Consider the following 27,669-nt stretch of genomic DNA (forward strand, 5'->3'; position numbering starts at 1 on the left):
GTTTTGGTTCATTTCTCAGTTTTGTCTTGTGGTTTGAGGCTTTAGGTTAAATTCCAGAAACTGAAACTCTTAGAAAAACAAATATCATGGGACTAATGAAAACATTGTGACAATTGGCAACATTACATTTCCCCACTCACCAGTCTGATCATCTCTGTTCCTGTCACTGTCCCCATGGGCCCCAGGGACTTCCTGGGCACTCGGTCCAGAAGCAGGGTCATCTTCAGTGTTAGAAACTTCTCTGGCATCATCATAACCATCCCATGGGGCACCTGTAGACAGGACAGGGACCTCTGAAATAAAGATGGTAATTAATCATAATGAAAAGGGGCTTTCCACTGAATAGAGAAATAAACTATATGTCAGGTGTGAAGAATGAGGGATTTATGCATATTATTTCTTATGAATTTGTAATATACACCTCAGTTTACCTTTTTGATATTATCCTGCCAGACTGCATAGAGTTAAGAGTGCAAGGGACTATTTCATCAGGCCCTGGTGACTGGAAGACATCTAACTTGTCTAAGTAATTTTTAACTTATTTCCCTATTTTAGCCTCTCATCCTACCTCATTTTCACTAGCATTTACTATGTTAGATGTCCATGTGCAACTAAACTTTTTGGGGAAAACTGAAACAAAAAAGTCATTTAGCACTTCAGCCATTTCCACATTTTCTGTTATTGTTTTTCCCTCCTCATTGAGTAACGGGCCTACCCTATCCTTGGTCTTCCTCTTACTTCTAATATATTTGTATAATGTTGTCTTGTTACCCTTTATGTCTCTAGTTAGTTTAATCTCGTTTTGAACCTTGGACTTTCAAATTTTGCCCCTACATACTTGTGTTATTTGAGGGGTGCTGTTAATTGTGGAATGTCCCTCTCTGGCTTCAACCAGGCAAGTCTGGTTAATTCTTCCCAGCCCTAAGCTCAGGATCAAAGGGAGACTAGAAAATGAAGTGGGGGTGGAGCAACAGTAGCCATGGAGTAATGTTTTCAGGAGATGGATTCACTGCTCACCTTGACCGTCTGGAGTCCAGGGGATGTCGCTTGATGCAGGTTCCTCCACATTATTATAATCCAACTGAGAACCACCAGGGAAAGCTCCTTCTGGAACAGCAAACAGCACACTCAGCATCTCCTGAACACACCCATTTCCCCTGTAGGTTTTTAGTTCCCCATTAAAGACCTGTTGCCTTGGAGTTTGGGCTGTTTATCATGGAGTTTGTAGGAGAAGTCACAGGTGAGCCAGGGTCAAAGTCATGGACAGTGTATGAAACAGGAATTTTGCCACCTTTAGTTCCTCATAAATAACAAGGGCCCAGCCCTGACCCACTGTATCCATTAGCAACTTCGTCATGCCCTTCAATGGGATCAAGATCTGTGCTGGTGAGGCACTAACCCTTGACATATTGGAAGATAAAAGCTGCCACACCAGACACAACAGTTGTGAATCAAACTGAACTCTATAAAGGCATGCTTTAAAGTCTCTACTCCTGGGGGAATTCTGTGCTCCTGCAAGAGTGCAGAAAAGCACCCCCATCCCCTGCAGATTCTCTTTACTTTCTGCAGAAAATGGTTTCTGTGGGGAAGCAATGAGAAACTGCACCAGTGTTCACTCACTTCTCCCCAGCAGAGCCTAGGCTAGTGTGTTCTGTCAGAGAGGTAAATCACTTGCAGGGGGTGTCTGGGGATTCCATTGCAGATCAGGGACGTTAGTCTGAGCTGGGCGGTGGGGGGAAGAGGAGGACGGAGATGGAGTTCCACCTCCCTCATCCCCAAAATGGAGCAGCAGGAGCTGGGTCAGATCAACCCCTGGAAACTTCCCCTCGCTGCAGAAAACTCTGCACCATAGTGGGTGGTGGGGATTGGAGGGGGTGGTCTAGATGCAGGAGATGAGGCTTGGTGGGGGTTCTGGGGAGGGGAAATGAGGTTTGGTGGGGGGGATTGATTGGGGGGGATGGGCAGATGGGGGGGATGGGAGGACAGGGGGAGCAGCTCCCTGTACAGTGACTCCTCCCCCCTGCAAACAGAACCCCCTCCAGAGTCCCCCCTGCATCAGGGACCCCTGCACCCAGAACCCCCCAACCAAGCCCCCAAAACCAATTCCACACCCTCCCAAGCCTCACTCCCTGCATTAGGAGTCCCCCTCACACAGACCTCACCCAGAATCCCCCACTGAGCCTCCTCTGCACCCAAATCCCCACCCTCTCCAAGCCTCATCACCTGCATTGGGAGCCCATTGCTTCTTGTCCTATCCACACCTGGACTCTCATCCCACTGAGCTCCAACCAGTTGCACTTGGACCCCCCTCCGCTGAGCCCTAACCATCTTCATTGGGACTCCCCTGCAGAGTCCCATTTCCCCTACACTCTGAACCCCACACCGAGCCTCTGTGCATCCAGATCGCACTCAGACCCCCTGCCAAGCTGCCTGCACCCAGACTGCGCCACACAGAACCCTGGTACTCTTGAGGGAATTCTGCACCAAAAAAATTAAAAATTTTAAAATTGTGCCAAGTTCATATTTTATTTGTCAAAATAACACTAACACAACAACAATATAGTCACACCATTTTCAATTATTTTGGTAATTTATTTCAAAATACTTGTCAGCAAATAATGGTGTGATTATATTGTGTTATTTTGACAAAATATGCAGAATTTTGCAGAATTTTAAAATATTGTGTGAAGAATTTTTAACTTTTTGGTGCAGAATTCCCTCAGGAGTAAGTCTCTTCCTTTTATAAGGGGTAGATTCTGACTTGGGCTACATGCTCATGCTGGAGAGGCAGGGGGCTAAGATCATGGGGCACAGATCAGGGGCTGTTTAGTGATAGGTGCCAGCTGTTAAATTCAGATTCTTACATGTCAAGTGAATATTTCTGTATCCTATTCTCTGCAGTTTCTATCCTGGGAGAGGGCTCCGTGAGCCATGCAGAGAAAGGGTCAGGATTTGATCATACATTTCCATTAAGAGTTTGGACATACATCTTTGATGTGGAAATTAAATTCCGCACCTAGATGTGGGTGTCTGTCCTTGTATTCACCCCCCTCCCTTGTTACCTTGTTCTGATGCAGGATCGTTTTCCTCCTCACTATCCCCGGTGTAATACTGCAGCTTAGACACTGAATCATCTGAATAGGAGACTGGAGAAATGGTAAATGGGATGTTATCACAGTGACAGCAGCAAAACTGGCTGATGGGCAATGCATCCAGGTCCTGAAGCAGGATTTATGGTCTTGGTATTTTTCTCCTTCTAGAGAAGATGCTGAATTCACAGCAACTGACACTGACTTTCCAAGAGAAATATCGTGTGTGTGTGTGTGTGTGTGTGTGTTTGTGTGTGTGTGTGTGTGTGTTAAATGTGATTTGGGGTGGATAAAATCAGATTGGGAAGATGCTGGGAACAGCCATAATGACCTCATGAGGTGAGGGAGGGACTGAGTGAGCCCTTTAACATGGGATCCTCGACTGCTGTGGATTTAATTTGAATCCTTCTCATTAACTGGGGAGCCTGTTTTCATTCATACTCAGGCTGTAAGAATTGGTTTAGAGAGGAATGTTTTTCTCCTCCTCCTGAATGTTGCTACTTCATGGCCTGATCCAGCAGAAAATCATGGCTCAGGCTGCTGGTCTTTGAAAGGTCCAGACCTCCTCAGCCATGGACGTGACTCCCGCGTTGTTAAGCAAGATACTTCCCCTCCCCTGCCTTGCTGCCAGAGTAGGCCACGTCCCTCCAAGGGTCAAAGCCTTTTATCTACTCCCGCCATTAGTGAACAGGGATCTCAAAAGTAGCCTCAGGGAGACGCACTGACCATGCTCAGAGAGCCTGACAATGTGCTAAACTGAGAGCAGCATCTTCCCAATTGATTGACATTGAGTCAAAATGGTGTAAACAGACAGGTTGCTGACCCATAACTAGTTAGCCTTCAAGGCTGCAGGATGTACAGATGGGGCTGACTGTCCTCAGAATGGGGCTAGAAGAGTCTGCTTGGGAGGAAACTCATTCATTTGAGTCCAGTAACTGGCAGGTTTCTCCACAGACCCAGCTCCAGCAGCCATCCAGGACTCTCAGGGCTGAAGGCTGCAGAGATTTAGCTCTGAGTCAGAGTATTAGGATGGGAAGTGCATTGGAGATTTGCTCCCTGTTAGGAATGACACACAGACCTGAGCGACCAAACATCTGCTTCTTTCTCATCAGGTTATAATCAATCTCCTCATACACGGCCTCAGAGAAAGGGTCCAGGGATCTTCTGGAGCCTGAAAACAAAGAGCAAGGTTTGCACAGGGTCAGAAACTAGGGATGGGAAACCCTATGAGATCATCCAGCCCCTCCCCCTGGGCCCAGCACATTCCCACTGCTCTGTCCAATCTAGATTTGAACGTCCCAGGTGACAGGGACAATGCCCCTTTGATGTTTGTTCTATTGGCTATTTCACTGTCATTAAGTTTATCTTGATATTCAGCCTTTATGGTCCCTTGATAAATGTGTCCTGCAACTCCTAGTAGCACCCAAAATCATACCTCTTCCATCCTCGTGCTTACACCTATGGGCAAAATAGTACTTACATATTTATGTACTGCCTAGAGACTATCTGGGGAATAATTAGCTACTATTTGTGCAGTGCTTTAACAATGGAAAGTGCTATCTACATAAGGATTCATCCACACTGCAATCTGGAGGTGTGATTGCAGCACTGCAGGAGTAAACACACCTGAACTAGCTTTCACTGCTATTGTTATGCCACCTAGGTTTCAACTACTAGCATGTCAGGCTTCTGTAGTAGATACGGACTGGCTACAGAGCTTCCCTTCCAGAGAGATACTCACTGCATGTGTACATCATAAGATCTTTTAATACTCTGCCAAATATAGCTGATGTTAGCTGAAACAACTTATGTCACCTATTGTCTGAACAGTATAATACAGTTAAGCATTCCTTTGAGTATTCCACTTTAAGTTCTACATTCCTACCATTTACAAAATTTAAACTATCATGCTATCATTGTAGTTCAGTATGAATCAGTCTATTAAGTGTCTGTCTCTCAATCGTACTTGTTTTCTAATTACCCGACCCAAGCACATAACAACATGGTCATCCGGCTGTACATTAGTTGCAATAACTGGCTACAGCTGGTTTGGAATCCTTGAATCATCTTCTTATTATGCATCCACCATCTGTAGAGTTTGGTTTGTTGATTGTTGTTTCTGAGGAATAACAGGTGTTGATGGTTTCTGTTGAACTCTCCACTGCTGGTCACAATCACATTTGATCTGGGTACTGAATTATTTTTCTTTGAGACAGCTGGAGTTGTCCATTCTTTTCCTCCACCCAATTTGGCATGAACACAGTCACCAGATTCTAGACTCAAAAATTATCTGAGTGACATCTGTTTTAAAAGTGTTCCTGAGCTCTTTTAGCCTTTTTATCCCATTTGGCTACTCTCTTCATATAGATTCTTTTCTAAAGTTGGAACTGTAGTTCTGAGTTTTCTTCCTATGAGGAGTTGTACTGGACCACATCAACAGCTGCTATCCCCATATTGACTGGGTAAATGTCACTGTAGGATGGGAGGCAGAGACAAAGTTTCTTGACACTTGAAATGACTGCTTCTTAGAGCAGCTAGTCCTGGAACCCACAAGGGGAGAGGCAATTTTTTATTTCGTCCTAACTGGAGCACTGGTCCAAGAGGTGAATATAGCTGGACTGCTTGGTAATAGTGACCATAATATAATTAAATTAAATATCCCTGTGGTGGAGAAAACATCACAGCAGCCCAACACGGTAGCATTTAATTTCACACAAAAATGAGGAAGTTAGTTAAGCAGAAATTAAAAGGTACAGCACCAAAAGTGAAATCCCTGCAAGCTGCATGGAAACTTTTTAAAGACACCATAATAGAGGCTCAATTTAAATGTATACCCCAAATTAAGAAACATAGTAAGAGAACCAAAAAAATGCCACCATGGCTAAACAACAAAGTAAAAGAAGCAATGAGAGGCAAAAAGACATCCTTGAGAAAGTAGAAGTTAAATCCTAGTGAGGAAAATAGAAAGGAGCATAAACTCTGCAAGTCAAGTGTAAAAATATAATTAGTCAGGCCAAAAAGAATTTGAAGAACAGCTAGCCAAAGACTCAAAAAGTAACAGCAACATTTTTTTTAAGTACATCAGAAGCAAAAAGCCTGCTAAACAACCAGTGGGGCCACTGAACGATTGAGATGCTAAAGGAGCATTCAAGGATGATAAGATCATTGCAGAGAAACTAAATGAATTCTTTGCATTGGTCTTCATGGCTGAGGATGTGAGGGAGATTCCCAAACCTGAGCCACTCTTTTTAGGTGACAAATCTGAGGAACTGTCCCAGATTGAGGTGTCATTAGAGGAGGTTTTGGAACAAACTGATAAACTACAAAGTAATAAATCCCCAGGACCAGGTGGTATTCACCCAAGAGTTCTGAAAGAAGTCAAATGTGAAATGGTGAACTAACAGTGATATGTAACCTATCATTTAAATCAGCTTCTGTACCAGATGACTGAAGGATAGCTAGTGTGAAACCATTTTTTTTAAAAGGCTACAGAGGTGATCCGGGCAATTACAGGCCTAACTTCAGTACTGGGCAAACTGGTTGAAACGTTAGTAAAGAACAGAATCATCAGACACATAGATGAACATGATTTGTTGGGGAAGAGTCAAAATGGTTTTTCTAAAAGGAAATCATGCCTCACCAATCTACTAGAATTCCTTGAGGGCGTCAATAAGCATGTAGACATGGGTGATCCAGTGGATATAGTGTACTTCGATTTTCAGAAAGCCTTTGACAAGGTCACTCACCAAAGGCTCATAAGTGAAGTAAGCTGTAATGACATAAGAGGGAAGGACCTCTCATGGATCGGTAACTGGTTAAAAGATACGAAATAAAAGGTAGGAATAAATGGTCAGTTTTCAGAATGAAGAGAGGTAAATAGTGGTGTCCTCCAGGGGTCTGTACTGTGACTAGTACTATTCAACATAATTATAAATGATTTGGAAAAAGGGGTAAACAGTGAGGTGGCAAAATCTGCAGAGGATACAAAACTACTCAAGATAGTTAAGCCCAAAGCAGACTGCAAAGAGTTACAAAGGGATCTCACAAAACTGGGTGCCTGGGCAACAAAATGGCAGATGAAGTTCAATGTTGATAAATGCAAAGTAATACACATTGGAAAACATACTCCCCACTCTACATATACAATGATGGGGTCTAAATTAGAAAGATCTTGGAGTCATTGTGGATAGTTCTCTGAAAACATCCACTCAATGTGCAGCGGCAGTCAAAAAAGCTAACAGAATGTTAGGAATTATTAAGAAAGGGATAGATAATAAGACAGAAAATATCATATTGCCTCTATATAAATCCATGGTACACCCACATCTTGAATACTATGTGCAGATGCGGTCGCCCCATCTCAAAAAAGATATATTGGAATTGGAAAAGGTACAGAAAAGGGCAACAAAAATGATTAGGGCTATGGAACAGCTTCCGTATGAGGAGAGATTAATAAGACTGGGACTTTTCAGCTTGGAAAAGAGATGACAAAGTGGGAGATATGATTGAGGTCTATAAAATCATGACTGGTGTGGAGAAAGTAAATAAGGAAGTGTTACTTAGTTCTTCTTATAACTCAAGAACGTGGGGTCACCAAATGAAATTTATAGGCAGCAGGTTTAAAACAAAGGGAAGTATTTCTTCACACAACTCACAGTCAACCTGTGGAACTCTTTGCCAGAGGATGTTGTGAAGGCCAAGTCTATAACAGGGTTAAAAAATGAACTAGATAAATTCACGGAGGATAGGTCCTTCAATGGCTATTAACCAAGATGGGCAGGGATGGTGTCCCTAGCCTCTGTTTGCCAGAGGTTGGGAGTGGGCATCAGGGGATCGGTCACTAGGTGATTGCCTGTTCTGTTCATTCCCTCTGGGGCACCTGGCATTGGTCACTGTTGGAAGACAGAATACTGGGCTAGATGGACCTTTGGTTGATCCATTATGGCCATTCTTATGTTCTTATGGCACAAAACTGTCACCAGTTTCTAGACACAGCAGTTCTCTTACTGAGTGACAACTGTTGTAAAAGTGTTCCTAAGCTCTTTTTTTGCCTTTTTTAATCCAATTGGCTATTCTCTTCACGTCTGGCCACTTTGGAGATAGATTCCTTTCTAAAGTTGGAACAGTAGTTCTGAGTTGTCTTCCCATCAGGAGTTGTGCTGGACCACATCCAGTAGCTGCTATTTATGCTGATCTGTAACTCGGAAGAGCAAGGAATGGCTCTTCCTATTGCAGGATTTTTTGGCTGTCTGTACAGGTCTCTCAGCCTCTTTATTTGCTTATGGGTAATGTGGACTGTTAGTAATATGATCATACTCATATTTTGTTTAGAATGACATTCTCCTGCAGTGAATTGTGGTCCATTGTTTATCACTAGTTGTTCTGGAATACCGAAATAAACAAAAGTGGATTGTAGTTTTTCGATAACACTGTGAAATGTTTTGTCTTTCAAGTATATTATTTCTATATACGTGGAAAAATAGTCCACTACAATCAGGGAATGATATCCTCTGAATTCGCATAAACCTGCAGCTAGCTTCTTCCACGTTCTGTATGGTATTTGTACACTGTATAGTTCAGCATTGTCTCTTGAGTTTATTTTTACTGGATCGCCTTTCAAAAATCCAGTATCAACAAATCCTTTGTGAAGCTCTTCCACCTTTCTCACTAGGCCCATAATGGTGGGGCGGAGAAGGTTGTTGATCTTTGATGCTTTGATCACATGCACTCTGAATGCAAAGCTTTTGTCTTGGTAAGATGTTTCTGTGGTAAACTGGCCCATGCAAGCAGAATGCCTCCAAGGCTAGTCAGAGCTGTGTCAGGTGACTTCAGCTCTGGGACAGGCCGAAGGTTATTTTAAGTCCCTTCTGAGATGACTGTGACATTTTCTCTTGAGTCAATTTTAAAGTCAATAGCCTTTCTCTGAATATTCAGTTTCACTCTCCAGACAGGCTCCATATCTTCACACATGATTAGGGCCCTACCATATTCAAGGTCTATTTTGATCAATTTCATGGCCATAGGGTTTTCAAATTTGTCAATTTCTCATTTTCAGCTTTTTACATCTGAAATTTTATGGCATTGTAACCATGGGGGACCAAACCCAAAAGGTACCTGGAAGTGGGTCTGATCTCCCTCGCCCCCCCCCCCCCCCCCCCCCGAGCTGCCATGCAAGGGAAGGAAAAGTCCTGTCTCTCCCCAATCCAGGAGGGACTCACAGCTAGGAGCTCATTGGCAGGAGCACTTCCAGGAGCAGGGATATTGGACCCACCCCCACAAGTCTTCTCCAGCTGCAGGAACCTCCATTTCTGGTCAGGGAGCTCCCTCTCAGCCCAGCCAAGACTTGCAGCTAGGAGCCCCCTGACTGGGGTGCTCTCAGCAGCAAGGGGGAGATTGGATTTCACGGAGAAGGGTTTATTTCATGGTCTGTGACACATTTTTCACAGCCGGGAAATTGGTAGGGCCCTACATATTATAGATCTCAGAAACAATGGCTCTTGATTGTCTCTAATATGAATCAACTCCCTGACTACTTTGATGCAGCAAACAACAGCAAAATGTCCATGTTTTGTGCATTTATTAAACCCTGAGCCTTTGGGTGGACATTCCTCATTTCTTGGGATATGAATTTGTCCTCATCTTATGCATTTAGGCTGTAAGGCTTTTGTAATTGCTTGGAATTCAACCTTCTTAGCCCGGGAGTTCTGTCTCCTTACCTAAGCAGTCTTATGGAAATTACTTGCATTTATTAACAGCTTCTTTCTTTCAAGCTAGTTTCTTGTTTTTCAAGTTTGGCAAGTTGCTTTGGGTTTTGCTGTCTAATCAGCTCAGACTGCGTTTCTTTTCAGTGTGTAGGGTGAAGTCTGTTTTTAATTGTAGTTGCTGTGAAAGATTTTTATTTGTTAACCCAATAACCACTACTAGTCTGTCTCTGATATTTTCATATTTTTCTGTTCCAAAATCACAGTTTTCAGCCAATGCATGCAGAGCTCTAATAAACCATTCAACATTTTCCCCTAGTCCTTGAATTCTCTGGTGAAAACATGCACTTTCATAAACCATATTTCTCTGAGGTATAAAGTATGCATTAAACTCATCCAGAACCCTTTCGTGGTTGTCTTCATGTCAGTCTTGATTAAAATCATAGGATTTAAAGTTATGCTCTGCCTGCTTCCTCATAGCATAAATTAAAGAGCATACTTGTATATCTTCAGTTTCCTTACATAATTTTGTAGCAATTTGAAATCTTGCAAAATGTTGATTCTAGTCTGTTTATCTAAGCTGAAGTTCTCTGGGGCAATGGAGAGAGGGATATTGATGAGATCCTGCAACCTCTGTTCTTTTTTTTTTTTTCTTGTCTGCAACTTCTGTTGCTGTTCCTTCTGCATGTAACTTCTGTTGCTGTTTTCCTTCTGTTCTTGTTCTCCTCTGGCACTGCTGAACTTTGGACACCATGTCATGTACACCTTTTACAAGTAGGTGGCAGGGCTGCTATTAGCTGGTCAGACTTCTGTACCACTCATGGACCGGCTATAGAGCTTCCTTCCTATATAGTTTCATGCCAGATGTGTTCTCTATAAGATCCCTTTAATGCTCTTCATGGCATGGCTGAGGTTAGTTTAAATAAATTGCAACACACAGCACCACCTTTTAGCCGAACAGCATAATACAGTTTAGTCTTCCATTACGCTGCCAATGCCCCTCTCCTCAGCTACAGCTTCTCCTGCTATTGCGGAGGCATTTCACTCAGTGGCACCAAGAAGGACCCACCTCTGCGCTGTGCCCTGGCACTTTGCACCTGTGCCCCCAGGATGATTAAGACCAAGCAGAGCAGGGCCCCCAGGATAATGCAGACGACCATAGGCACCGTGACTCTCCCACTGTCAGTCAGAGGGCGTCGCAGGGAAGCTGGATGGAAATGAACATACAACAGAGAGAGATTATCCTGTGAGAGTCAGGGGGTCCCAGGGAGCTCCCCAGTCACTCATTGCACAGCCCAAGACAGCAGGGTAATGGGCTGGGACACAGTCTGTGCGCCATGGGGGGAGCTCACAGGCTGCTGTTTAAATCATGGGCTCTGCCCTGTCAGCTGGAGTCCTGCTCAGCACCCGGGTGTCATTCACCCTCAGATTTCATAGACCATGGAAAGGAGCTCCTTCCCTCAGGCTGCAGCTCCTCCTCTGTGACCCAGCACCAGGTAAATTTAACCCTGGATGGAAGGAGATAGATGTTTTACCCGTTCTAGTCAGTGAATCTGATGTCTCTGTCACACCTGCAAAGGGAAAGGGAGGAGAGTTGGAGTCAGGAGTGGGGGGGGGTGGGCGGGGTGAGGTGTTTGTTACCAGGAGAAGGGGCCCTCTGAGAGTCCCTGGGGGTCTCCAGCTGTGACCTGTTCTGTTTCCCAGAAACTCCTGCACAGCAGCATAGGGCCTGTATGTTAGAGATTGTGGGCCCAACTTAAGTCCCCTGTGCTGAGAACACTAGTAACAAACCAGCACACTGGCACCTATGATGGATGTAGGGGCTATGTGGGCTGATGCCTTAGCCAATCTGGCCCCACAAAGATTCCACCCCACAGCATCCATGATGCTCCTGCACACAGGAGATGGGAGGGCCTGATCTGGGACCAAGGTGGAGAGGCAGTTGGATCCATCCCTTCTGTGAAAATTACAGCATGTAGCAGAACCATCTCCTGTCACTCACCTGAGCAATTTACAGCAGCATCTTCCTTATGGTCACAGTTACTCTCACCCCAGGGCTTGGCAGGACACTTCCAGAGAGATGACTCTGTCCCTCTGCAGTTCACCTTCTCCACCCAGATGGGACCAGTCCCCTCGCCGAATACAGCCTCGCCCGGGGCAGATACAGCAGTTCCACAGCCCAGTTGTTTACACACAACATTACCATCTGCCATGTCCCAGGAGTCATCGCAAACTGTTCCCCAGGAGCCACGGTACCAAACCTCCACTCTCCCCGAGCATCCATCCTCTCCTCCCACGACACGTAACTTCTCCTGGTCTGGAAATGTAGAAACCTCACATGTTACTGGGACAGCTGGGAAAGTCCTTAGGGACCAAAAGTGAGACAGTGAGAAGCAGAGATACCTGTGCAGTTTGTAGAGTTCGGGCATTCACCAAACAGGGTCTGAAGTGGTTTTTCTTTTATTCCTATGGATAGAAAATTATGACATGAACAGACTGAGAAACGTGTGGGATGTAGAAGAGAGTAGGGTTTCATAAGCTTAAATCTAAATCCCTAGGAGGAGGTAGAGGGAACGCTGGTAGACACAGCGAACAAAGAGATAGCAAGAAGATTAGGCAAGTGCTTAGGGAAATGCAGCAAAGTACGGGATGGAACAAACCTTGACTGCTAACGAGGGGGTCCCTGAGCCAGAACCCAGAGTAGAGTGGGGGCCCGGATTCCCCAACCAGCCACTTGGGAAGTGGCACCATAGGAAGGCTGGCTGAACCTGTTTGGGAGAAGACTCCCCCCGCCCAGAAGTGCAAACCACAATAGTGACCTAGCTGGAGGGCTGAGTCACAAAGAGACCACAGCGGCTCCTGGATCAAGAGAGCAGCTGCAGATAGAGAGACAGAGATGGAGGGATGGTTTGCAACCATGGGGAGAAGCGTTGACCTGGTGAGCTAGTCCCCAGAACAACCAGGAGGAGGGGCCATACTGCGGTGAATAGAGCACCCCCATCACACAGACACAGACACTTTTGGGGAATTCTGATCTTGACCTAGATTTCACAGGCAGGGTTTCAGGAATCAGCACCTGCAGCAGAGCAGTCTCCAGGCAGCTGGCCTGTAGTAGGCTGCCTGATTGGTGGGAAGGGTCTGCAGTGCAGCTCTTGAGTCTAGCAGCCATTCAGCGACTGCTCAAAGCATTTCCCACAGCTGCAATACCTCGTGCTCCTGCCTGGTTCCCAACCTTGCTCTTGCTTTGACCCCAGACTTACCCCGGCCTTGCCTTGCTCCAGGTAACCCGATCCTGGCTCTTGCCTCTGATTCCTGACTTCTGACTTTGGCTCTGATCCCTGGCTCTGAGTTCTGACTACCAGCTCCTGCTCTACCCACTGTACCTGACTCCTGCTCCAACCACTCACCACAACTGCCTATGTCCTGGTCACTGACATTGGGCCCATCTCTGATTGTTTAGCCCAAAAGGATAACCACAGAGATTCCCAAATGACGCTAGCTAATGGGAGGCATTTGTGAGCTCTCACTAGGTGATTGCACTGTGTACCACACAGCTTGTATAAATAACTAATTCCCCTGTTTGTTTTCCATGGGCCTCATTCTCATTCCTAGAATGGACGATGAAAATATGTCTGTGTCATTGCTGAGAATGTAAAACTGTCTATTCTGAAAAGTAAATACATGCAAAATTTCTATCACACCCTTTCAATGAGTTAAACACGTAGAGGGTGTGTTCATGCGTGCACACAGACAGTTTCAGAATTACCACTGCAAGAAATATGGGTCTCTTCTGCTCGGTTATCACAGGATTGCTGTTTCCACAGGCCTCACGGGCACTGCCAGAGGGAGCTGTGCTGCTCACGGCATGAAACATGGTCCAGCCACGTGGGACCAGAACCTGCTCCATATGCAAAGTCACTTGCAAGCTGCCCTCCATCCCCACAGTTCAGTTGTTTGCAGACAATCGCTGGGGTGACTCCAGACATCCCATTGGAGCAAACACTGCCCCAAGTCCCATTGTAGAAAACCTCCAGCCGCCCAGCACAGTCACTGTCGCTTGCCAGCCTCAGATCTGTGAATTCTAGAAGGAAATGCACAAAAAGGGGATTTAAATCTTCGATTCTGAAAAGATCTGGGGTGTAAAGAGTGAAATCCCAGCGATCCCTAAGAATCCTGTTCATTATTTTGCAGACGCAAGTGCCAGAGATAATCACTCCAAGAATCAGAGACTCTTCTGGACACCACAGGCCCATTAGTAATAGAATGATCCCCTCTTGAAAGTCAACATTTCCCAGCAGTTACACACACAGATACCTGCAATACAGCAGTGACTGCCCTCCCAACACTAGAGAAATGCTGCGATATCTCCAATACCCCTGGGTGGGAACATATGGGAAATGGTGACTTTCTAATCATGATCCCTGTAGGTAGGTAGGAGAGACAGCAAGGAAGAGTATCAATCATTCTCAGCTCTCTCCTCAAATCTCTGCCCCCTCCATTAAATAGCCTGGTAAGGAGGCTCACATGAGCATTCCCAGACCAGACCTGAGCAGAGAACTCCCGCGTCCTCTTTGTGTCTGCAGTTGTGCTGGCCCCAGCCTTTGGAAGGACACTCCCAGAGATGGGATTCGTTCCCAGAGCACTTCACATCATCCAGCCAGATCTGCCCGGATCCTTGCCCATAATGAGCAGAGACAGTTGCATTAATGGCACGTCCACATCCCAGTTGTTTGCAAACAACATTGGAGTCTGACAGATCCCAGGAATCATCACAGACTGTCCCCCAGCTGCCGTTGTAATAAATCTCCACTCTCCCGGCACAGCGACCTGCCCCATTCACCAGTCTGATCCGCCTGCTCCCTGCAGGAATAGATCCCAGTTGTTAATATGCAATATAATAATAGCTGAACAGCTTCCAGGCACATTAATGATGATAGTGCAATGGCTGAGATACTGAAATACTTTTAAAAATCTGTCTTTGCAAGAAACACAGACAAGAAAAGAAGGCTGTAATGTAAGGAAATGAGGAAGATTTTTAGAGAACAGCCTTGATTAACACCAAGGGCCTAATTCTGAACTCCTTACTCATCTGAGTAACCCTTATGGGTAGGAACTTACCAAATTCAGGTCCATTTTGGTCAATTCCTTGGTCATAGGATTTTAAAAATCATACATTTCATTATTTCAGCTATTTAAATCTGAAATTCCACAGTGTTGTAATTACAGGGGTTCTGACCCAAAAAGGAGTTGGGGGGTTGCAAGGTTATTGTAGGGAGTGGGAGGTGGGGGGTTGCGGTACTGCTACCCTTACTGTTGCACTGCTGCTGGCGGCAGCGCTGCCTTCAGATCTGGGCAGTTGGAGAGCGGCGGCTGCTGACCAGGAACCCAACTTTGAAGGCAGAGCCACCGCCCACAGCAGCATAGAAGTAAGGATGACATGGTATGGTATTGTCACCCTTACTTCTGCGCTGCTGCTGGTGGAGTGCTGCCTTCAGAGCTGGGCACACGGCCAACAGCTGCCACTCTGTGGCTGCCCAGCTCTGATGGCAGCACAGAAATAAGGGTGGTGATACCACCCCCTCTAAAATAACCTTGTGACCCGCCCGCAACTCCCTTTTGGTTCAGGACCCCCAATTTGAAAAACGCTGGTCTCCCCCATGAAAGCTATATAGTATTGGGTAAACACACCCAAAAGACCAGATTTTACAGGAGGAGACCAGATTTCACAGTCCGTGACATGTTTTTCATAGCCGTGAATTTGGTAGGGCCCATCTTATGGGACTCGTCACATGGGTAAGAGGTACTAGTGAGACTAAGGTTATGCAGAATCACCCCTTACTGGAAAGTTTGAATATTTTCAAACTGCTCTTAAAGGATAAGCATCAAGTTGTTCAAGGAATTATTAGACAATAAATTTAACAAAAAACAAATAGCCTTTTAAATTGTTATAGAATTGGGGTGACACCAGAGGATTAGCGAAAAGCAGACATGGTAACAATTTATTTTAGAAATATAGGGAAAGAAAGGCAATTGGATGCATGAGTCTACAACAAAGTCCCAGGCACTAAGGGCCCAATTCTACCCTGCTGAAATCAACTGTGAAGCCCCCATTGACACAATGGGAGCAGGAATGGACCCTTAATGTGCCTTAGTTACCCTGCAGTTGGAATGGGCATGAAAAATGATTTCAGTGCAATAACATAGAGTGCATGATATAGGGATATGTTACTTGAAGGATACTGGGGATACCAGTGTTATGGTTCTATGTTTACTTTTACTGTGGAATCTTAAAATAAATAATATACCATCAAAAAGAATAATAGAATTATCTTGTACAATAGTCATCTACAACCAGGAACAATGAAAAAATCCCATCACAGATTCCTTTTTTCCCCTTTTAAACAAAGGAAAATTGCACAGTTATACGATTAGGACTTAACATCATCACATTATAACAGCAACTTTGATGTATTTCCTAAGTGACAGAAGGTTAGATCCACAAAGGTGCCTACATACCTAACTGCCTCTTTATAAATACATAATGTATAAATAGTTACATATTTATTGAAGCAGGGAATTGACTCTCTCCCATTCCCGGCAAGTGCCCTGGCCACCAGGCTAGAGTCACTCTCTTGCTTTTTCTCTGATTCAGTGACCAATTATTTGTACAAAGTGGAACATTTCCAGCAGGAGAGACCCACCCCAGCATACCCTATAGTAACTAGAGCACTCACCTGTGTTCACATCCCTGTTCCAAATCAGGAAGATCGGGGATTTTAACATGGATTTCCCACATCCCAGTTGAGTGCTTTAACCACTGGTTTATGGATAAAATGGGGAGATTTGAGAGCTGACCTGGCTTACCTGCCTAGATCCAGGAGTGAGTTTGTGGCTGAGAGTCCTAGGCAGAGATAGGTGCCTACATCTGACCTGTGTGTCAGAGGCCTAAGGCTTAGATCAATGGCAGTTAGGCATCTAAATAACTTTGTGTATCTAGGCCATACTCCCTTCCTTGGCATTTCACTGCTGGTAAGTTTAAGGTGGCTCCCTGTTCAGCTTGCAGGCTTCTGAGGTGTCTAACTCTCCCCATGCATTGTACGGGGAGCTGGGCACGTGACTCAGGGCTGAGGATCTCATTGGGTGGCAAGACACCTAGGAGTCAGGCCTTGCAATGCCCAAGTCCCTTTTGGGATCTAGCCCAGAGCCACTATCCATGGCACTCTTGGTCAAAACAGGTTACATATGACTTCCTTTTCTTACTATTGTTTTCTGATTCAAGACAGCACATTTTTTAAGACTTTAACATAAAGAAGCCACTATATACACTAGAACTGCTCGGGAAATTCATTCTTTTCCCCCACAAAATATTTAGATGACCACGAATATTTTTTTCTCTTCTGTAACTAAATTTGGATTTTTCAACAAAAATCTGAACATTTTCAATGGAAACAGACATTCTGTGAAAATCATTAATCTTATTGTGAAGATTTTTCATCACATTTTTTTAAATCAGCTCCAATACATAAAAATATACGATAGAGAGAGACAGGACGGGAGGAGGTTGCTTCATTTTATTAACCCTATAATGTGGCTATGCTTTTTCTGTATATAATATGATATTTTTACTATAAATCGGCAAAAGTTTGAACCTCAGATCCACATTGTTTCAAGGACTGCTGAGATCTCAGCACAAGGTGGGGTGGAGGCAGGCCCTGGGGTGGATCATGTTCCCATTGAACAAGGACAGGATATTTATAAGATTTCCACACTAAGTCACCTGAGCAAATGACACCAACGTCCTCAGCAATTCCTGCCTGGGCTGTCTCAGATGTGGAGTTGTCACAGAGAGTCAGACGAGTCTCATTTCCTGCACACTGGACCCTTCTCAGCCCCACAGGGCCCGTTCCTCGCTCAGACATAGGGGAGTTATAAGCTTTCTCAGCAACTCCGCACTGGAGCTGCCTACACACCACGCTGGCATCGTTCATGTCCCACTGATCATCCAACACTCTGCCCCACACGTCATGGAGGGAAATCTCGACTCTGCCATCACACTGACTCTCTCCATTCAACAGCCTGAGCGACTCAGAACAACCTGGGCTCGGAGAGACAGGAAATGCACTGAATAAAACTCCCTGCTGGTACTGCATTAGAAATAATGCTCAGGTGTGATGTGAAACACAGTTTTCTGTGGCAAGTGGAAGGTAACCCTCACTGCTGTGCAGTGCTACAGGGAACAACCTCTCTCAAGGGCTCCATTTATCTCTCTATTCAGAAATGCAGGGGGTGAGGGTGGGAAAGGCTTCCCAAGCTCTGAGGCCAGATCCTGTGAGGAGCTGGGCCCCTCCTGTACGCTGCAGAGTGCTCTCACTTCTCTCTGGAGTTACTGTGAGTGGAAGGTGCTCAGGAACACCTGGCAGATCAGGTCCCAGTACAAAAGGCCTCCGTGCTCACACAATGCACTGACAGCAGCAGCGCTGTGAGGTCGCTGTGATTTACAACAGGAGTCTGGGTATTGGCCTACTTCCCTGCTGCAATTCCCAGATCCAGCACTGCCAGGACACGTGGCTCCTTTAAAGAAAACCCTGCCCTGTTTTCACTGTTCAATGTACATTGGTGACCTGTGATCACCGCCTCAGCTCCAAACTCATAAGGAGCTAATACAATAAAGGCTTTTCTGCACTCAGCTGGGTTTTTCCAGGCCAGGTCTACAACTCTGAACACTTGAGTTTCCTTTCCCATGTACTCTAGCTATTGGCTTGGCTGGAGATGATGCTTGGAGGGGTGAGTGACCTCTGGTCAATGGGAAAGAAGTTTCCATTTTTTCCTCAAACATATATGTATATATATATATATTTCATTTTAAAAGTTTGTCCACCGTGAGCACATAAAGTTGTTGGAGTTCCTTGTTGGAGAAGCCAAAACCCTTTCATGTGTTTACTGCCATTGGAGATTTTTTTATACAGTGTCTACGGCACCTTGCATTTCAAAGGAGCCAATGTACTCCCAGAACATGATTTGTAAACCAGTTAAAACTTCCTAAATAAATATACATAGACAGATCAGTAGTGATTCATAGCTCAGGATGGGCTTAACGTTGCACATAAGACAGGGAGTCAACTACTCTTTTCTATTAAAGTTGCATAGAATCATAGAAGATGAGAGCTGGAAGAGACCTCAGGAGGTCATCTAGTCTAACCCCCTGCTCAAAGCAGGACTAACACCAACTAAATCATCCCAACCAGGGCTTTGTCAAGCTGGGCCTTAAAAACCTCTAAGGATGGAGATTCCACCACCTCCCTAGGTAACCCATTCCAGTGCTTCACCATCCTCCTAGTGAAATAGTGTTTCCTAATATCCAACCTAGCCCCTTACCCTCCCCCCGCAACTTGAGATCATTGCTCCTTATTCTGTCATCTGCCACCACTGAAAACAGCCTAGCTCCATCCTCTTTGGAACCCCCCTTCAGGTAATTGAAGGCTGCTATCAAATCCCGCCTCACTCTTCTCTTCTGCAGACTAAGTTACATATGGTCTGATTCTCCCATTAAGGCTCCTTTACGCTGAGTAGCTGGGATTAGTGAGAATCGGACCCAGTGTACTCTCCCCTCACTTACATCACAGATTCTCTGGGTCAATGTGACCCACATGCTTCGCACTGCAGCATTTGACTTTGTTTCTCCGACAGGAAGGGAGAGACGCAGTGGGGAGGGGACATGGATTGTAGCTGGATACTCTGGGCCTCTGTTACATTGTGGGCAACCAACCTGGCAGGTCACACCCTAGGGCTTGTCCGCACTTGAAAGGCTACAGCGGCACAGCTGCAGTGCTGCAACTACACCTCTGTAGTCCTTCAGTGTAGACACTACCTAGGCCAACGACAGGGGTTCTCCCATCGCGGTAGTTAATCCACTTTCCCAAGAGGCAGTAGCTAGGTTTATGGAAGAATTCTTTTTTCAACCTAGTGCTCTCTATACCAAGGGTTAGGTTGGTTTACCTATGTCACTCAGAGGACTGGATTTTTCACACCCCTGAGTGATGTAGCTTGGTCAACCTAATTTTTTTATATCAAATGCAGCCCTGTGGCCTCAGCGGCTGATAGATGAAGGACTGAGAGATCTGTCTGCTGTGAGGGCTGCTTCCAATCCCTGTACCACATTGAATACAGGCTACAGATTTCTGTTTCACCAGCAACTGAGAGCCACTGAGCTCTTAACCCAAGGGCTGGAATGCTGCTAGCTGCCGAGATCCCCAGACTGGTTGGTTGCTGACCAAGTTCTGAAGTGTTTGAAACGACTGAGGTGCTGCCATTTGTCAAACTCAGAAGAATCCAGGTGACACACACTACATGTTATGACCGCACTGCAAAGCCTGAGAAATCATCTCTGAGAGAAGATTAGTGGGGAATGTGTTTTGATCTGTGTGCTGAAGTACAGAACATGTTAAGTTGAAACCTTATATTTGAATGTTTGTAACAAACAAAAGAGGGGAAGGCTGTATAAGGAAAAGCAGTAGATTTACTGTCTAACAGATTTTTTTAAAGTTATTCATAGTATTCCAAATACTATTTACAATGTTTTCGGTGTGCATTAAATGTTTGTTTTAGTAAGGTCATGTCTGTACTGCAGGTGCTACAGTGACACAGCTACAGCATTCCACCTATGACGCTGTATCACCGTACTGTAGATGCTTCTTGGAGTGACAGAAGAGGCTTTACTATTGCTGTAGGTAATCCACCTCTCTGAGTGGTGCTAGCTAGGTCAATGGAAGAATTCTTCTATTGTTGTCTACACTGGGGGTTAGGTTGGCACAGCTACAATGCTCAGGGATGTGAAGCCTATGGATCCTATTGATTAAGGCTGGTCAGTGCCTAAATCCTTTTAGAAAATGAGAGTTAGGCTCCTAAATCAGTGCAGAAATGCCTAAATACCTTAAAAAATCTTGGCCTATGCCACTATGGGTAGCCCTCAGATAACTTGCCATCTATCAGCCAGTGTTGCTTTCTAATGTGGGGAGGGATAGCTCAGTGGTTTGAGCATTGGCCTGCTAAACCCAGGGTGGTGAGCTCAATCCTTGAGGAGACCACATAGGGATCTGGGGCATAAATTGGAACTTGGTCCTGCTAGTGAAGGCAGGGGGCTGGACTCGACTCAATGACCCTTCCAGCTCTATGAGATATAGGTGTGACATTGTGCAGTCTACATGGTTTTATAAAAACATGATAATAAGTGAATATAATGTAACTGGAATATGCTTCATGCAAAAGGTCTCTTGTAAGGTATCATTACAAAGCTTATAATCTACTGAATTTGATCATCCTATTTGTATAAATGTATCATTCTTGTATCTAAAACTAGAGATATAAAATATAACTCTGAGGGCCTATTGTAATTATGCAAAGTGTGGGCCATTAATGGTGGTTTGGAATCTTGATGATTCCCATTAACCAGGACCATTGTCTGCAGATGGCTGTTTTTTACCTGTGAGTCTTCCTGTATATGTGTGTGCTGGCAAGTGGGTAATGAAGTCTTGCAGTGACGTGTGATCATGTCACCTGAAATGGAATCCATCTTTAACCTGGTGCTTTTCCAGTGAGGGGGGGTGGAAACCCAGAGGGACAAAGGGTTCCCGCCTTATGCAAAAGATATATAAAGGGGTGGAACAGAACAAAGTGAGAGGAGAGAGAGGAGCCATCATGAAGAATCCCCTAGCTATCACCTGAGTTGGAACAAGAGCTGTACCAAGGGGAAGAATTGTGCCCAGGCCTGGAAGGTGTCCAGCCTGAGAAAAAAAATTTACTGAAGCATCTCTGAGGGTGAGATTATCTGTATTCAGTTTGATTAGACATAGATTTGCACATTTTATTTTATTTTGCTTGGTGACTTACTTTGTTCTGTCTGTTACTACTTGGAACCACTTAAATCCTACTTTCTGTATTTAATAAAATCGTGTTTTACTTATTAATTAACTCAGAGTATGTATTAATATCTGGGGGAGCAAACAACTGTGCATATCTCTCTATCAGTGTTATAGAGGGCGAACAATTTATGAGTTTACTCTGCATAAGCTTTATACATGGTAAAACGGATTTATTTGGGTTTAGACTGCATTGGGAGTTGGGCATCTGAGTGCTAAAGACAAGCACACTTCTGTGAGCTGTTTTCAGGTAAACTTGCAGCTTTGTGGCAAGTTATTCAGACCCTAGGTCTGTGTCGGAGCAGACGGGAGTGTCTGGCTCAGCAAGACAGGGTGCTGTAGTCCTGAGCTGGCAGGGAAAACAGGAGCAGGGGTAGTCTTGGTACATCAGGTGGCAGCTCCCAAGGAGGGTTCTGTGATCCAACCCGTTACAATAGGTATATCTCCATATATTTTGGGGAGGAAGGGAGGGATAGCTCAGTGGTTTGAGCATTGGTCTGCTAAACCCAGGGTTGTGAGTTTAATCCTTGAGGGATCCATTTAGAGATCTGGGACAAAAATCTACCTGGGGATTGGTCCTGCTTTGAGCAAGGGGTTGGACTAGATGACCTCCTGAAGCCCCTTCCAACTGTGATATTCTATGAGGAAGTTTTTGACATTGGATGAGGGAAAATCTTTGGAGAAGCCTGCAGGAAAAAGGACCCCTGAGTATTTGTGTTGCATTGTAGAGGAGGATCTTCATCAAAGCACCAGAGCAGGATCTTTGTGAAAGTTCCCAGCTGGCTCTGGAGCCATCTGAAAACCGGGATCTTTGGCAAAGAAGTGACTATTTCTATGAAGTGTTGTGGGGAATTAATGATCTATCAACCTACACAGCCACTGAGCAAACTCTGCAGCTGAGGGCTGCAGTCCACCAGCACACAACCCGGGATGGACAGGGAGGGGGACATTTTGGCCAGGAACACCAGGGCAAACACCTACTTTTCCAGAGTGAAATGGGATTGTAATGGCCCCACAGCTTGGATGAGATCTCTGCGTATAGGTTGCTTCTGCAACACCCACCTCAACCTGATGAAGGGCTGAGTCAGCCCTGCTGGGACTGAGGGAATCTGTGAATCACAAACCCCAAGTTTATCGCACAGAGCCGTTCTCTCCGGTTCACGCTAGCGTAGTGCTAGGATCCACCTTGCCACCCCTCACTGCACCCAGAGGAGTCTCTGATCTGAGGAACTTAAACAAAGAGAAACATTCCGATACCCCTACTTACCTTGAGTACAGTAGTCAATGGGACTACTCATGATGATCCTAATCTGGGCAGTACACTGAACGGTAACTAACATATACAGTCTATGTTAAACTTACCTGAGCAAATAACCCTGGCCGTGTGTCTGAGGGAGCAGGCTGGGTTGCCCAGGGCCATGCGAGAACAATCCCAAAGGCAGGATTCAGTCCCTTCACAATGAAAAGCGTCGCTCCATACGGTTCCGTTCCCTTCCCCGAAATGGGCTCCTCCCCGGATCGACTCGGCGTAGCCACAGTTCAGCTGATGGCAGAGGACATTGGCATCTTGCAAATCCCAGTGGGAGGCACAGAGGCTTCCCCGTGTGTCTCCATGTCGGATCTCCACTCTCCCGGAGCACTCGGTGCCGTTCCCTAACTTGCCACCCGGGCACCCTGAACACGAGGAAATGTGAGTGTCGAGGTGGCGCAGTGATCAGAGTTAAGAGCAACGACTGGGAGGGGAGTGGGGAACAGGAAGGGATTGTTGCTCATATTCAATGCTAGCAGTTACTCTGTGGGTGCTGTGGGGCTATTCCACACCAGCACATTCACAAACTGATACTTGATCCACATCAGTTAGTGTGAAGGGAGGACAAGGGACCAGAATTTGGTTTCCTTGGTAGATTCCATACTCAAGGCACCACAAGCATTTCACAGAGGGATCAGTTCCAGCAGACCTGGCTGGTGCAGGGACAGGGCGGCAATTTATGGGCCAGGTCCCCACCTGGTGTAAATCAGCATAGCCTCACTGAGCCCAATGGAGCTTGGCCGATTGACACACTGTGAAGATCTGGCTGAGGATGTTCCCCAATCCCCAATTCTTTTCTTTCCCACTGCAGCTCACCTGAACACACCACGTTGGCTTCGCTCCCAGGGGGACACTCAGTTGTGCCCAGTGCAGTAACAGGACAGTCCCTCAGGCGGGAATCATTCCTCTCACAGCCAAATGTGCCGTTCCAGACAGGCCCGTCTCCTGTGCCAAAGAGCTGCCCTGCTGGAATCAACAGGGCGAATCCACAGTCAAGCTGCTGGCAGAGGGTGTGGGCAGCCTGTAAATCCCACTGGGAGTCACAGAGGGTTCCCCAGGTGCCTCCATGGAGAAGCTCCACTCTCCCCGAACACCCTGTGCCGCCGTTTGTCAGTCTGTACCCGTCGTACCCTGAGAACAAGGAGAAGGGAGATCAGAGGAGACAGTGTTTTCCTGTGGAAAAATAGTAAGTGATCACATAAATAAAATCTGTATCGTAATCTACACACATATAGGGATTGCCCAGGTCACATTAACTCTGGCATTTCCTAGCTTTCAAGTGCTCAACTTGTAACCTAAGTTACTTTCTTTTAACACAGTGTGTTTTGGGGGAGAGGCTATTTTTTTTTAAATAAATGTGGATCAAGAAGTCCAGTTAGCCACTGGGCCCCTGTGTGCACCCCTCCAGCTATGATTCTTCCAAAAAGCCTGAGCTTGAGCCTGACCACCAACTTCCTCCTCCCTCCCAGGGGAAGGCAACACATCCTGGCTGCACAGGGTTTGAAAATGAACCTTCACTGCCCAATCTAACTCTCTGGCTGGTATCACTTCACTTTTGTTTTTTCTTCAGATCTGCACCATCTAACTTTCCTTCTCTCCCATTCACTGCCCCTTCTCCTGTGTCACCTGACTGAGCTCACAGCCTGGTCTACCTACCCTGGCCCAGTAACTGAACTCACCTTCCTCACTTCACCCCTTCTCTTGCTGTTCCAAAGCCCTGCAGAGCTGCTGCCATCTTCCCCTGACTCCTGCAGCTAAATCCTTCAACTGTGACTGCCAAGATAATCCAGCTCCTGCTTTTGCTTAACAGCCACATGAGCTTCTCAGGGCAATTGCTCCGACTGTGCAGTGGCTGCTACTGTCCCTCTCACCTGACTGTTCACTGCATCTTCACCGATCACGCGATTGTCCAGAGAAATAACTAGAGCTGAGTGAAAATTGAAATCTCTGTCTCCCAGGAAGCTCTGATAGCTACACATTTGTTTTCATCCTGCATCAGGACAAAATATGGAAATATTGAAAATTTTCATGGGACAAAAAGTTCTGAAAAAAGTGACAAAACATTTCATTTTGGCACCTTCAATCTAAATAACCAGTTTCCACTTTCCCAAATTGAAATGTTTCCTTTCAGTTTGTCGAACTGACCCCAAGTGTTTTAGTTTGAGTCAGGTCAACATTAAACTTCATTTCCCTCTGATGCCTATGTTTTGCCTTATAGGCCAGGTTCCCTGACCAGACTAAATCTCTCATCATGCACCTGCAGTCATGTGGCTACCATGCGGCAACTGTGCCACCAGTTAGAGGGAAGATTTATACTGTATAAGGGGAGATTTAATCTGGCCAGAGAGCCCAGTCCATAGGAGAGAACTGGAGCCTGAACTACAACTCCCATGAGGCAATGTGCCACAACAGGGAAATGAAGATTACTGTTGAACTGACTAGAAATGTAACATTTTGGGTCAGTTCTACAGTCTGAAATATTCCCACCGGGGTTGAACTCACCCCAAATGAAACATTTCATTTCTATTTTCCCAACACAACACTGAAAAAAATTAGCAAAATTGAAAGTTTCCCAGGGAAAGTTTTGATTTTGAGGAAACGGCATTTTCAGTTAAAGAAAAATTCTAATGGAAAATTCCTGGCCATCTCTAGGAATAACTAACTCAATTCTAACTAACTCACCTCACATCTCATCTCATTGCTTATTGATTCACTGCTACTGATTTAATTGGATTCCATTTATTATTTCACTGTTCACTTGTTTACTAACCATGTTCATCTGTCACTTGCCCATGGCTCTTATCACACCTTCTTGTGGATCACAGATCTGCCCTCTTCCTCCCTCAATCCTAAACTCCCCCCCATTGTCCCCATTTCCCCATTCTATTACCTTCACCCCTCCACAGATCCCACCAACTCTAACAGCTTCTCTTCCATCCTGATCTCTATCCCCTTCCCATCCAGATCCGACATCATCCTCTGCTTCCTCCTCTTGGTTTCCGGTTACAACTTCTCCAATCCTGGACCCCCTTCATTCCCATCGTCTCCACCTTCCACACCCATCCCCATCATCCCCTCTCATGCCACCATTCCTAACCTCATGTCCAGCCCCCTTCCTTCCCTCCTCCTCTTGCTGTCTCTAGAATGCCCACTGCATCCCTAAAAAGATCACAAACATCCACAACCTTTTCATCACTCACTCACTCCAGCTCCTGTCTCTCACAGAGACCTGCATCCCTCCATCTGACATTGCCTCTGCAGCTGCGGTTTTAGAGGCCTCTCCTCCTCTCACAATCCCAGCCCTGAATCATCCCCAAAGAAACAAGCTGAGTGTGTTGGACTTCTCTGCTCTCACATTTTCTTCTCCTTTGAGTAGCACTCCAACCTATTCTTCTCTCCTCTCCCCCTCTATGTTACTGTCAGCTACTGCCTACCCAGCTCCTCCTCATCAGCCTTTCTCTGTGATTTCAGCTCCTGGATCTCTCTCTTCCTCTTATCACAATCTTCCACATTCATCCCCGGAGACTTTATTGCCAATGTTAATGGCCCATCTGACTAGAGCTTGAAGGGAAACAATTTTCCTGTTGTTCACGAATGTTTGAGATTTTGATAAATTTTCCCATACTGAACTGGAATGAAATGCTGAAATTTCAAAATTTTTCACAAACTGAATATCCATATTTTTTTTGGATCAGGTCAGTTGAAACATTTTTAGATCAGTTTTCATAATGTCTAAATGTTTAATTATGATTTACACATTGAAATGTAAAAAGGTACTATAAAGTCACTTACTTTCAAAACAAAAAGTCATTTTGACCCCAAAACTTGAATTTTCCATTTCAAAAATATCAAAATGGGACATTTCAACAATTTTAAAACTTTCTTCAAAATTGTTTTAAAAAAGAAAATTTGCCAAAACCAACCTTTCCCGCAGTTTGAGTTTTGACAAATTAGTATTTTCCAATGAAAGAAGGATTTGTTAAAAAAATTGAAACAAGCTCAATTTCTAACCTGTTAGCTGCCTGTCTCCTTGCCCTCCCCTCTGCATTGACCTACAGCCCTGGATCAGCTCTCCCACTCCCCTAAAGGGACGTTCACTCAACCTGGTCTTCAACAAGCATAGTTCTCGTTTGCATATTGCTGTTGCTGTTCCCCCAGTCTGGCCATCACCTGGTCACTTCCAGCATTATCCACCAGTCTCCTCCTTCTTGCCACATTGTCTGATCCTTCCTTGATTTCCAGTCCATCAATCTCAATGACCTGCTTAGCCTCTCCTCTCTTTTCTTTCCCCCAGCGACATGGTGGTTGCTTCCTGCACCTTTGACTCTTTAGGCCCACTCTCCCACTGCAAGGTCCGGCCTGCCGACCCCCAGCCCTGCCTCAGCCCCAGCACTCCTATTCTCCTGCAGCAGAGCATCTCTGGTGGAAATCCTATAGCCAGGCTGACTTCCTCCACTACACATTCATGCTCTGCTCCTTCAAATCCGCCATTTTCTTAGCCAAGCAACTCTCCTTTTCCACCTTGATTGATTCCCCACCTGCAATCCCAGGAACCTTTTTGCTATCTTTGACTCACTGCTCAAAGCCTTATAGTCCTGTCTGCACAGGAAATTGCTGATTTGCATTTGTTAAATAGTTTCAGAAAATTTTTTGAC

General features: G+C 45.4%; 1 protein-coding gene across 1 annotated transcript; it reads right to left on the bottom strand.

Moving 5' to 3' along the window:
* Positions 1 to 140: 140 nt before the first annotated feature.
* LOC112121473 (scavenger receptor cysteine-rich type 1 protein M130-like) lies at positions 141 to 26,530 on the bottom strand (the record flags this gene model as incomplete). The annotated part of the gene is given in 10 exon segments (XM_029914430.1): positions 141 to 272; positions 1,018 to 1,107; positions 3,063 to 3,146; positions 4,168 to 4,260; positions 10,860 to 10,997; positions 11,793 to 12,107; positions 13,557 to 13,871; positions 14,336 to 14,650; positions 23,831 to 24,145; positions 26,449 to 26,530. Coding segments are annotated over 10 exon segments (1,879 nt in total), but the record flags the coding sequence as incomplete, so codon positions are not given.
* Positions 26,531 to 27,669: the final 1,139 nt, after the last annotated feature.

This window comes from Terrapene carolina, unplaced genomic scaffold (assembly GCF_002925995.2).
Source record: "Terrapene carolina triunguis isolate 2854851 unplaced genomic scaffold, T_m_triunguis-2.0 Scaffold51051, whole genome shotgun sequence".
Taxonomy (NCBI): domain Eukaryota; kingdom Metazoa; phylum Chordata; order Testudines; family Emydidae; genus Terrapene; species Terrapene triunguis.